The sequence below is a fragment of the Spodoptera frugiperda genome, chromosome 17 (genome assembly GCF_023101765.2).
Source record: "Spodoptera frugiperda isolate SF20-4 chromosome 17, AGI-APGP_CSIRO_Sfru_2.0, whole genome shotgun sequence".
Lineage (NCBI taxonomy): Eukaryota > Metazoa > Arthropoda > Insecta > Lepidoptera > Noctuidae > Spodoptera > Spodoptera frugiperda.
The window spans coordinates 8,632,119-8,644,673 of NC_064228.1; the positions used below are offsets into that span (position 1 = coordinate 8,632,119).

The following is a 12,555-nucleotide window of genomic DNA, read 5'->3' on the forward strand; positions in this document are numbered from 1 at the left end:
CATCACTAGTGTTAATTCTTGACCCAGAAACAAAAGTATCTCAATATATCAGACAGAGACATCCACTGCTGAATATAGGCCTTACCAGTTGACTTCCAGATAGGCCTGTTGGGAGTGACCTGCATTATCATTTTATAATTAATGTATCTCCCCCCCTGCAGAGTACGGTGGCGGCGCCCCCCAGCTGGCGACGCGCGTGCTGCGCGTGTCGTGCGGGCTGCAGACCACACTGTCGCGCGCGCTCGCGGAGCTCGCCCCGCTGGCCGCCGCCACCGCCGCAAGACAACACGTCGCCGCGCTCCGCGACCTCAACGACGCACTGCGGGCGCGGACCCTGCATACTGGTACACTACCCGCATACTCATCAATAGCTACTTCCGCGCGGTTTCACCCGCTCTGCTTGGCTCCTATTGATCATAGCGTGATGTTTTATAGCCTATAGCCTTCCTCGATAAATGCACTATTCAACACAAAAATAATTATTCAAATCGGACCAGTAGTTGCGGAGATTAGCGCGTTCAAACAAACAAACAAACTCTTCAGCTTTATAATATTAGTATAGATAATATATATCATCAATATTCATCTGTCTTTACACTTCAATACCGTCAAATGGGATGAATAGAGTTCGACGGGTGAATATATACAAAAGATGCAACAACAACATCACACCTTTTATCCCCGAAGGGGTAGGCAGAGGTGCACATTACGACACGTAACGCCACTGTACGATGTACACACACTTTTCACCATTTGTGTTATAAGCCCCATGTAATAGGGGGTGAGTAGATACAGAAGAGGGGTTAATCAATGCTGGGAAAATGTCCTTACATCTAGTCACCTCATTCCTGTATCTATTCACCCCTTTTTACCGTATCTAAAATTATAAAATAGCTATAAAACGTTATCTAGCAGAAATGTAGACAAAATAAATAAATGACCATGTTGACTAGTCCAATTATAAAGATAATTATTATTACTGCACTGAAAATGAAAATCGACATCAAATGTTACAATAAAAGTCAAGTTATTACATATTCCACTATCATATAAACGGGTTATATTAATACTAATGACATATCGTTGCCTTCCAGACCTCCACACGACAGAAGAGATCTCCATCCCCAAGGCGGGACTGGACCCCTCTATACAGGTGAGGACTCTACAGAAAATTTTACATTTTATGAACTTATTATGGTTTTTGATTTTCTCACGTAATTATTTGACAAGAAACTCGACTAGTTTCAAGTTATACTAGAGACTCATATTTAAAATATATCTCATATAAATATGTGCCTGAAAACATAACAATTAATTTAGTATGTCTCACGAAAGTTACAAATATAAATTTTATGAGCCAAAAACTTGCTATAATTTTGCTATTTCTGTATCATAAACCAACAATAAAGTACTGGTTTCACAATATCGATATAGAAAGTTGTTGAAACTTTAATGTAATTTGAAACCGAATCTGTTACCTAGCTTATAAATGAAATACAAAATTTCAAACTCAACTATTATTTTCAATATTACAATCAAGTTAACTAACAATATTTCCTTATTTCCAGGACCAACCAAGTAATGGCGGGTGATCTACCAGCCTGTAAGGACAGTAAGCGAGGACCCGACGTACTGGCGTAGTGATACCTCACTAACATTGGCTGGCCCACGACGGACACACTAACACGCGACACGACCCATCAACTAATGCCTAGCAGTTCCCGACATCGTCGCCACATAACAAACAAACAAACATATTTTTATATAACTGTCTCCGTGTGTTAACCAGCACGACAACTTGTATATTTTGTAATAATAAATAATTATTATTTTATCGTTACAAGTGTAAGTACTGCATTATTTAGTATTATCCATTATTATTCCATACGTAAGATGTTTATGTGATCGACTAGATAGTATCTTATTTGTTATCGTATCTCGTCATCTCGATGTTCGCAAAGATTAAGTTATATACGTTAAATGTCTGTAAATAATATAAGTGGTTGTAGTATATAAGTGACAACTATGCTGTATCATTTATTATATATGATTTTGTGTATACGTTTTATGTTTTATTTTTTGTTTCTCCTCATTTCTATTTGGTTTTTTCGTTTTGAAGCCGTTTTTCAATGTTTTAGTCGCTTCGTCAGTTGATTAAAAGACATTATGTTGTTTTATAGTGTAAATAGATTTTCATTACATTCAGGATTTTTTGATTTTTACAGTTTAATCATGAAAGCATATTTAAAATGTTCTTAGTTCAGTAATTGATTTGGAATCTCTATATTTTAATGAAATAGTAAATTTATCTTAGTCTCGCTTGCATATTTATTGAATTAAATTAATCTATACTAATTATTACTACAATACTACAGTTACTCAAATAAATGCACGTTTTCAGTAAAAAATAAACACACAATTAGGATTCGGTTTTCATATTAAAATAGAAGATACATAATTATATCAAATATCAATATAATAACAGAATATTTATCAATTTATATATTTCAAACAACAGTTACTTTTCACAGTCTAAATACTGTATATTCTTGTATAATAACTATCGCGAGGCTAAAACTAAAAATATCGGTTTACTCACGAAAATATTGAGAATAGCTCTACCAGTTTCGAGTCACAGAGGGACTCTTCCTTGTGGCGACGTTGCGCAGACTACGTGCCTCGAAATTAGTAGAGCTTACCTCATTATATTTACGTGAGTAACTGCCGTACTCTGAGTCATTTAATGGTTACTTAACCCAGTCCTTAGCAAAGGAATAGTTTAAGTAATCATTAAATGTCTCTGAGTGTGGCAGTAAACTGATATTATTAGTTCGTATATGTTCTTGTTGAATCTTCACTCGATATAATAAAGAGTATAAATGTAAAGGAGTGCTAAGCATGAATCAAGTATTAAAACATGACAATATATACCGTTGTTTAGGTACGATACAAGCGAATAGTACTGCTTGCAACTTTATGACATAATCAGTCATTGGATCGTTGAAAATGTTGAATAAAATCGTGTAAATATATTAGACACATGTGTCTATTTTGGTTTACATAATCAATTTAGGGTGTTTTTAAAATGGGATGTTTTCTTTTAAACTTTTTGAAATAAACATACTTAACAATATACATTCATTAATAATAATTGATTTCATTATTTAGGTAGTATTTCGTTTTCCTGTTTACCAGTACTTTTAGTACGAGTTTGCTTTATATTGAACGAAAACTAAACGAAAGCGCGTTCGGCACTATGATTGGCCGGTACAAATGAATTATGGAACAAATACAAAGAGGAGATGTCATAACTGGATTTCCCTTTAACATAATGCGTGACACTTTACAGGGAGCGCGGGACGTTACAAACTACGCCCCTCTCTATTTTCCATCTAGCAGTCTCATACTACAAAAACATTGCCAATTGTCCACATAAAATTTGAATCTGCCACTTTCTGCTCATTCCGCTTATAACCTATCTACACCTTTTTATTTATAACATTATTGGGTAGGGCTGTTATGTTTTGTCACAGTGCACAATCACATTATGGCATCTCCTCTTTGTACTTGCTTCATGGAATGAACCAACCAATCAGAGCGCCGGACGCGCTCTCGTTTTAATCTCGTTAAACGTAAAGCAAACTCGTACTAAGCTCTCTGCTAATTTATTAAAGAAATAGTAAAAGTTAGGTACTTCAAGTAAAATACAAAAATATAACGTCACAAAGTTTGTTCACGTATATTTTATTTAAGAGAAATTTAATACATGACCAAAGCGATGAAATAATGCCATCGCGACATTGAATTTAACTTGTTAGAAACATCCCTACTGAGATACGGAATAAAAAACATTGCCCTCCAACCGTTAGCTACCTTAAAATATTGCCATATAAATATACAGCCAAATATACTAGCCATATACTTACTCCGATTAAACTAAAATATAAAATAATCAGTACCAATTTTGTAGAATTTTATAATATCAAAAACGTCAAATAATGAATTATATTATGAGCTTAATAATATATACCATTTTGTCATAATCGACTATATTTTGAGAGAGTTGCATCTTATATTGTCTAGCAGTTTTGAAGATGTAAGGTAAGCTTGCACTAGATTGGTCAAATGTACAGACACGAGCAGATCAAGCTACACCTTTCTGTTTATTAGATTTTCAACTTTATTGAACTTGAAATAAAGTTGAATGTCCAATGAATAAGATTGTCAGTTTGGTGTAGGTTAACCTGCTTGTGTCTGTACTTTATGTGTAAAATGAACTAATATTATACGCCTGTAGTCTCGCTTCAATTTTAGAAGTATTTACTGATCCTGTGTGTTGGGAACAAATCATATTTGTTTTTTAAAGTTATAATTTCATGCATTTAATCAATTTTTTATAAACAATTTGTTACTATTCTTCAATAAATTTTCAAAAATTGTTTCTTTGCAATAAAGTTCAAAATAGTTAAATTGACTATAAATATAAAATGAACTCATAATTACAGTGAACAGTACCTATATTGTTTAATAACGTGCCCAAATTCATGGAATTGAGCTCACAAAAGCTTATACCTATACAAAAAATTGTGGCATTTTCCGTGAAACTTTCCTTGTAAAATGGCTATGTATAGGTAACCAATATAAAAAAAAAATTATGTCATCATTATAATTATTTTCTGTGTAAAACCTACCGTGGGATAAAGGTACTAAATTATTTGAAATATACGATTTACTCACTTAAATTAATCTCTCGCTATATAAGACACGATATACAACGGATTCATTGAGAAACCCTCTACTAGTTTCAAGTCACAACGGGACTCTTATTCATGAGCAGCATGCGAGGACGAGGCATTATTTCACGTGAGTAAACCGTTTATTTCAATAAACTCATTATTAATTATAATGTTATCTGCTTAAACACGTAACTGTTTGACGAAGAACTCGACTAGTTTCAAGCCATGCTAGAGGCTCATATTCATGAACAGCATTCTGCGACTCACGACGAGGCGATTGTCGCGCTGCTACACTGCACAGTAGTATGAGCATCTAGTATGGCTTGAAACTAGTCGATTTTTCCTTACGTGAGTAAGCCGATAACATAATAATTAATTTAGTAAGTCTCACGAAAGTTATAATAAAATTCATTATTGTTATTAAAAAAGTTCCTTCGACTTCTCTCAACACTCAGACTTATATATTTATATAAAGAAGTATATAATTATATATTTGATACTGTAGACAATGCTTAGACCAATGAATCCCATCCAATGTATTTGTATGTTATATATTATATGTCATAGAAACCTATGACAGGACGTGTATATGTATATGACGTAACTGCTTAGGCCAATTGTATATTACGCTTCGGTATACTATATCCAGTTATATGTATATTTTTATTGCAATAAATAATGGAAAATATATCTGTGTTTTAATATGAGTAAATTAAAAATATATATAAGAATAATACAACACTACCACTACATAACCTACAAAATTGAATATGCATATATAATATATACATAATTTATATTATATTATGTTACTTGCTGGCCCGGCAAACTTCGTACCGCTACAAACATTATATTTCTCACCTTTTAATTAAATCTTCCCTGGAATTCCACGGGCTATTGATGAGGATAAATTACATAAGTATGGGTCAAGGAATCCGGAGCTGCGGACTACCTAGCAAGTTACCGGGGCTCCGGCTTGAAAAGCAGGAGTAGGAACGGGGTAGTTTTTAGTCAGTAAGAGTCTGACATTCCCTCTTGCCTCGCCCAAGGCGGGAGAAGTCATTGGATGACTTTCCCCCTCAAAAATGGGCCAAGAAATTGTTCAGTCAATGATGTTCAGGTAACAATCTGCACATAACGTGTAGCGGGTTCGATTCCCGCACGGAGTAACTCTGTGTAATCCACAAATTATTGTTTCGGGTCTGGATGTCATGTGTATGTGAACTTGTATGTTTGTAAACGTGCCCACGACACAGGAGGAAATACTAGAGTGGGGAAAAGTTAAAAAATATCTATGTTTCTAGCGTGTTTCCAGATCATTCCTAAGTAGCAAAATGTGGTCCTATAATTATCCTAGGAATTCGTATTTTTTAATCCTATAGCCCTCCTGGAAGCGTTTATAGATTTGCATTTAGGCGCAGTTGAGTTATAGCCTAGATGTCTTCAAGGCCAGACAGAATAGGCTGTTTCTAGCCAGTCATGTTCCATCTTCAGCCGCATCGCCACTTACCATCAGGTATAAGTATAGTCAGTAATACCTGACTAGCTTTAGATAAAAATAAATGTAGATTCCAATTTTGGTGTACAATTGAAGGAAAATAAAGAACAAAATCTGATTACTAAAACACTTTATTAAAAACTTATAAATTAGTATTAATTATTCTATGTGAATCAACTACAAGCTACTTTCATCCTTATTAAAGGACTATAAAGTTGAACATGTAAGAAATGTTACATTTTCTACATTTTAAGTTGTAACAATTTTTGAGTGAAAAGGAATTCTATTTCTATTTAGCTAAGGTTTTAAATACAAAGTGATATATCTACCAATGCTATAAATACTGAATTCTTATGTCTAAATACCACATAATGTTAAATCTTCACTTGATAGGTATTTCAGTTAAAGTATGTTAACACCATCGTCGCGATCTTTCAGTTGATTCGTTCAATAATATGCGTAATCATTATACATGTACTCCATACTGAAAAAAAAAAAAAGTTAAAATATGGCCATAAAAAAAAAAAATGTAAAGTAAGGCCATATGGTCAAGAACTAACTGAAAAGGTACAAGGATTTAATAACCACTAGTAGCGGCCTAATATTATAAATCGCCCCATATTTGCATAGGTGCCATGGCTATATATTATGCATGTATTATAAATAAAAACCTTCCTCTTGATTCACTCTATCTATTAAAAAAACCGCATCAAAATCCGTTGCGTAGTTTTAAAGATATAAGCATACAAAGGGACATAGGGACAGAGAAAGCGACTTTGTTTTATACTATGTAGTGATAAGTATAGTGTTCTTACTTATTTAACCGTTATGTTATCTTACTAATATTATAAATGCGAAATTTTGTAAGTTTCTGTTTTTTACACAGCCTCGTCAAAACGGCTTTTTTATGAAACAGTAAACGAGCAGAAGCATCACCCGATGGTAAGCAATCGCAGCCGCCCATGGACACTTGAAACACCAGAGGCGTTACAAATGCGTTGCCGGCTTTTTGGGAGTTAGGAATTTAAGGGTTGTTGTTCGGGAGGCCGTGGTATCACTCCGGTCGAGCTGGCTCATTCGTGCCGAAGCATGGCTCTCCCATACTTCTGAAGAAATCGGGATGAAATTTGGACACCTAGAGCTACAGACTGTCTAGCAGATTCCGGCTTGAAAAGCAGGAGTAGGAACGGAGTGGTTTTTAGTCAGTGAGAATTTGACTCTGACACTCCTTCTCGCTTCGCTCAAGGCAGGAGAAGTCATTGGAAGATTTTCACTCCTCAAAAAACGTAACTTTTTATCCCACAGAAACGCGAGCGATTTTTTTTTAACAGCACTGATTTACGAAAAAACGAAGCAGCGTGAGGAAATTTAAACTTATAATTTCTAATTATAAGTAATACTCGTAATAAATAAATAGAAAAATGAGTTACACTTACAATTCTCGCATATTGAGGCATCGATCGTGAATATAATGCAGACCAAAGGCGCATTCACGGCCACGTGAATGCAAGTAAGACCAACTCGGTTCGAAGTTCGATTCGATGATACCCGCATCTGTCGGGATATTCGTTATAGACAGTAGCGCGAGGAATACAAGAAACAGCCACATTTTCAACATGTTTTTACTCAAACACACAACAAGTTGTAACAAAACTCCAACGCGTTTTATGCTCAGTAGGATAATTAATGGTGAACGAGCTAGCTAACGTACTCGTACTTATTATTTTAATTAGTTATTATTAATATTTTATCCTTATTATAACGGTTAGTGGTCGATACTGAGTAATTATTATTACGTAATGGAACCATTAAAATTAAAATTATTAATGTACCATTTACAATATAGGTACCTAGTTACTCATGTATTTAAAAATAAATTATGATCTGTACGCGTAGGTATCTACTCTTGAATCCAATTCCGATGGATCGACATAAATATTGTACCTAAAATTTCGTACTCTTGAGTCAACACTAGCGCCCATTACATCCATATTGTGTGGATATTTAATGAACTTAAAATTATTTTCGGCTTTAAGGCCACCGCAATACACGAAGAAACTCCGCACGTGTATTAAGCGTCGCTTTGTAAGAAAATGCATGTGGTTGTGTCCACAGCATCCCACAGAGAGGTTACGCATGAACTGACGTCATTGATACACGCGTGGCGTGCTCGAATAGGCGGTGACATAGCTCAACGCTGTCAACAGCTCACTTATCGCAGCACAGTTATTAGTTGTACACCTTTTAGCCTCTCTCTATACATAGTCGTGTGTCATATTTGTGTACTTCAGTGGAAACGTAGACCCATGTTGTCAAACAAATTATTACACGCAGCTAAATGCGCCGCGTGCCCATTATTTTTTTTTTCAGTGTGGAAAATTATCCAATGACTTCTCTCGTCAGGGTAAAGCGAGAGGGAGTGTCAGACTCTTACTGACTAAAAACCACCCCGTTCCTACTCCTGCTTGTCGAGCCGGAGCCCCGGTAATCCCGCTAGGTAGTCCGCAGCTCCGGATAAGGAATCAGCCCTTCTGGGCCCCATCCGTGGTGGTCTGATGGGCGCTTTATATTCCTTACTCTGAATAATATTTTAACAGCTACGATTGAAGTTCTATAGTTTTACCATTGCATAATTATTGAGATTATATTGGATTGAATGCCTTGCCATGCCTTGTTAAACCCTGAAAACACCTGGAATAGGTATTGCCGGGTTACTAAGCTGATGGTCAATTAGTAGGTAAGGTTTACTAGCTGGTAAATAAAAGGTTAAAATTCCCTATAATTATAATAAATGGATTTTACAAACGGAAACAAGTTGTGAAAAGGAATTTATTTTAATCACCTATAGGTACCATTGCAGTGTCTAGAAATATCCATCGTTGCAGATTGGTATTAATAAATAAAATAATAAAATAAAATAAATATATTGTAGCCAATAAACCTGATATAGTGGTGATAGACCGACAAGCGCGCCGCACGATGATAATCGATATCACCATCCCCCATGACGAGAACCTCGTGAAAGCTGAGAAAGATAAACAAATAAAATATCTTGACTTGGCTCACGAGGTTGTCGACATGTGGAATGTGGATTCGGCTATCGTTGTGCCGATAGTCGTGTCGGCCAACGGATTAATATCCAACAGCCTCGACAACCACCTTAGGAGGCTGGGGTTGGGCGGATGGATCAAGGGCCTGATGCAGAAGGCAGTACTTCTTGAAACGGCACGTATTGTGAGAAGGTTTCTGTCTCTGGAGCCCTAACCATCGGTACTTGGACCATGCTCCCGCTATGAGAATTTTTATATATTGAAATAATGGATGGAGTGCTACCGGGCAAGGGGTCTCGAGTTCGATTCCCGGGTCGGACACAATATTGCTAGGCTTGTTTCGATTTTTGGTAAATTTCTCAGTAGTAGCACGTAGCACGGAGTCTGGCATTGTGCCCAGTATATGGCAGTAGGTTCACCCTCTATTCGATGGCTATAAAATAATGAAACACCTCTCATGTACATTGTACAGTGGCATTAAGTGCCATAGTGTCTATCCCTACGGGATAAAAGGCATATGTTTTTTAACAAGGATGTACCTACCGTAAGTACTTTCTACATCTGTTATTAAGAATCTAGCAACAATCACTGCAATCATTTGACAAGCAATCGGCACCGCACCTGCCACCAGCGCCTGCGCTGTCAACCTTTTAGGGGGTTGGCGGTTTGAGAATTTTGGATTAGGAAGGGGATGGAAAGGATTGAACCTATAATCTAGCAAAATAATTATAATACCTACGTTACCTATATGTTTGTTACCTTTACAATTAGACTTTATGTCTTATCTCTGAATAATATATTATGAGTTCAACATTACAGTATTTCTACTGAAGAGTTTTTCTACATTAATTTACATGAGTAAATTGTGTTTTATAGTTAATTTCACCACCAATTTCCTTTCAGTCGATCATTTGTAAAATACTTCAAAGAGTAGTATTATGAAGCATTTTGAACTTCACCTCCAGTAGGTGCCAACGGTAGGTTTGCAGCCCAAACACGTAAGAAAACGCATGCGCAACGCATAGAAATATATCTGTGTGTAACTGTAGGAGAACCATGCTTCGGCACGAATGGGCCAACTAGATCAGAGAGACCGGAGACGCCTGGCCGAAAACCTTCGTGAAACAACGCTTGCGTTGTGTGTTGTGTGAGTGAGGCCCAATTCCCCTATTCCCAATCTTCCCAAACCCCGATTCCCCTTTTGGAGGTTAGGAATTTAAGGGCTGTTCCCTTAAATTCCTAACCTCCAAAAGGCCGGCAACGCACTTGTAGCGCCTCTGGTGTTTCAAGTGAGTGTAAATGGGCGGCGGCGATTGCTTACCATCAGGTAATTCGTCTGCTAGTTTACCGGATTATACCATAAAAAAAAACACCAGGCCTTCAAAATACAATACTTTTAAGCATTTTGCAAAGTATCGACTGTTTGATAGTTATTCAACTGACAAACAGTTTGGTAAAAATCACGATTTGCGGTATATAACTGTTGAAAAATGACAATGCCATATATTAATTACCAATCCTGCTTTTCCTTCTCGGAACAAAAGGGATAATAAATAAATAATGTTAAAATGAAAACAAATGAGTAATTTATTTAATATATTTTCCTACATTATTACTAACAATATTATTGACTATATTTCTATATAGAGGGTAACATATAATATGTTTATGCCGTCATGAAAATATAGTGCGGTAATATATGTCCTTCTAGAATATTGGGTAGGTACTGAGTCATTCCTATGACGCCATTTGCAAAGAAGTAGTTATTAATGCTTCAATCATACAATAAATCCAACAAACTGGGCTTCCTGAAACAATAAAAAAAAGACTAGACAAGTAATAAATTAACCAGCGGTGCAATGGTGGTTTTAAAGATTTAAGCACACAAAGGGACATAGGGACAGAGAAAGCGATTTAAAAGATAAACGTATCCTGTCCCTAAATTGAATCTGTGGTCTGACACCTCCTGGCTCGATCTGCAGCGTAATATTTTATATTCTTCGTTGATAAATAAACTATCTAACACAAAAAGAAATACAGTGAAACTTGGGACCTTGGTTAAGTGGGACCTAGAAAAGAGAAACCTCCACAACTGGAACTCATACTGAGGTCCCAACACATTGACACTGAATTACCTCTATTAGTGGGAAAAACAATCCTCTTTATCTGGGATTCGTTCTTTCGATTTATCATCATTGTTACCTCTATAACTGAGACAGCAACTGAATATTAAATGCGTAAACCTCAGTAACTGAGATACATAGTTTTGTTTGCCGACTTACTTATTCTTATTCAATTACAATGTGCACATAACACATAGTCTTATTTAAGAATCACACCTCTTTATCTAAAATAACCTTTATTTTCACCTTTATTATTGGAACCCTCTGTAAATGAGACAAATATTTATTTACACCTGGTTATCTGAGACACTGGGTTAGTGGAATACCTCTATAAGTGATACAAATTTAAAGACCCCTTGATGTCTCACTTAACAAGGTTTCACTGTATTCCATTCGAAGCAGTAATTCCGGAGATTAGCGCGTTCAAACAAAATATAATAAAAAATCCATTTTACTTTTTTTACTCCTCTTCTGTTCCTCTGATATTGTAGGTGTCCATGGGCAGCGCCGATTGCTTACCATCAGACGATCCGTCTACTCCTGCTTTGTTGTCCTATCTCATAAAACGTTTTGATGATGGAAACACTACCACCAACTGTTACCTTAACTTTAAGATGAAGTTTATAACATAACTGGTGAAAAATGAGGCGTTTGAAATAATAGAACATTTTAGTAAAGCTACTTACCCTTCATCGTATGCGGAAGAAACACATCTTCTCTGTTGAGCACTGTAGTGAGTGCCGCTAGGACAGGGGCCGAGGAAGCGAGGGGAGGTCACCACCAGGGACATGGCTCCCACCACCATCAGCGCGAAGATAAACAGCTTCAGCAACATCCTGACTGATCCACAACGCAATCACGGAGACACTGCTCTTATTATATACTGCTGTTTATTATATACGACTACTAAACATATTTTTGAGTCATATAAGGACAAATAACTACATATAGTGAAGTTGAGTCATATTCTAATTTTAGAAATTTTGTGTCTGCTGTATTTATCTCCCTGCGGTTTATTTCTCGTCTCCACTATTTTATTTATGACGCCATGGTGATGCCACATCTGTCCTGCTCCTGCCAAAATGCATTTTAGAATTTGAAAACCATGTATTGAGGCTTTGTTCATAATATGGCCTAATTGTGTGAAG

The 12,555-nt window shown here is 36.2% G+C and overlaps 1 protein-coding gene and 2 long non-coding RNA genes across 5 annotated transcripts in view; 1 reads left to right on the top strand and 2 right to left on the bottom strand.

The window, feature by feature from the left end:
• Nucleotides 1–2,061, top strand: part of LOC118276831 (rho guanine nucleotide exchange factor 12) — a 199,432-nt gene extending 197,371 nt beyond the window's left edge. For all 3 annotated transcript variants that reach the window (XM_050700006.1, XM_050700004.1, XM_050700007.1), the window contains 3 exons: nucleotides 162–344; nucleotides 1,095–1,153; nucleotides 1,569–2,061. In XM_050700006.1, coding sequence (XP_050555963.1) covers nucleotides 162–344; nucleotides 1,095–1,153; nucleotides 1,569–1,592 — 266 coding nt within the window. In that variant the 3' untranslated portion in view covers nucleotides 1,593–2,061. The remainder of the gene's footprint in view (nucleotides 1–161; nucleotides 345–1,094; nucleotides 1,154–1,568) is intronic.
• Nucleotides 2,062–6,347: 4,286 nt separating this feature from the next.
• Nucleotides 6,348–8,264, bottom strand: LOC118276801 (uncharacterized). Its single transcript, XR_004783702.2, has 2 exons — nucleotides 7,671–8,264; nucleotides 6,348–6,718 (listed from the first exon to the last, which is right to left on the bottom strand). It is a non-coding gene; the product is annotated as an uncharacterized LOC118276801 (long non-coding RNA).
• Nucleotides 8,265–10,867: 2,603 nt separating this feature from the next.
• On the bottom strand, nucleotides 10,868–12,503 carry LOC118276737 (uncharacterized). The gene is made up of 2 exons (XR_004783694.2): nucleotides 12,094–12,503; nucleotides 10,868–11,092 (listed from the first exon to the last, which is right to left on the bottom strand). It is a non-coding gene; the product is annotated as an uncharacterized LOC118276737 (long non-coding RNA).
• Between the last annotated feature and the right edge of the window lie 52 nt (nucleotides 12,504–12,555).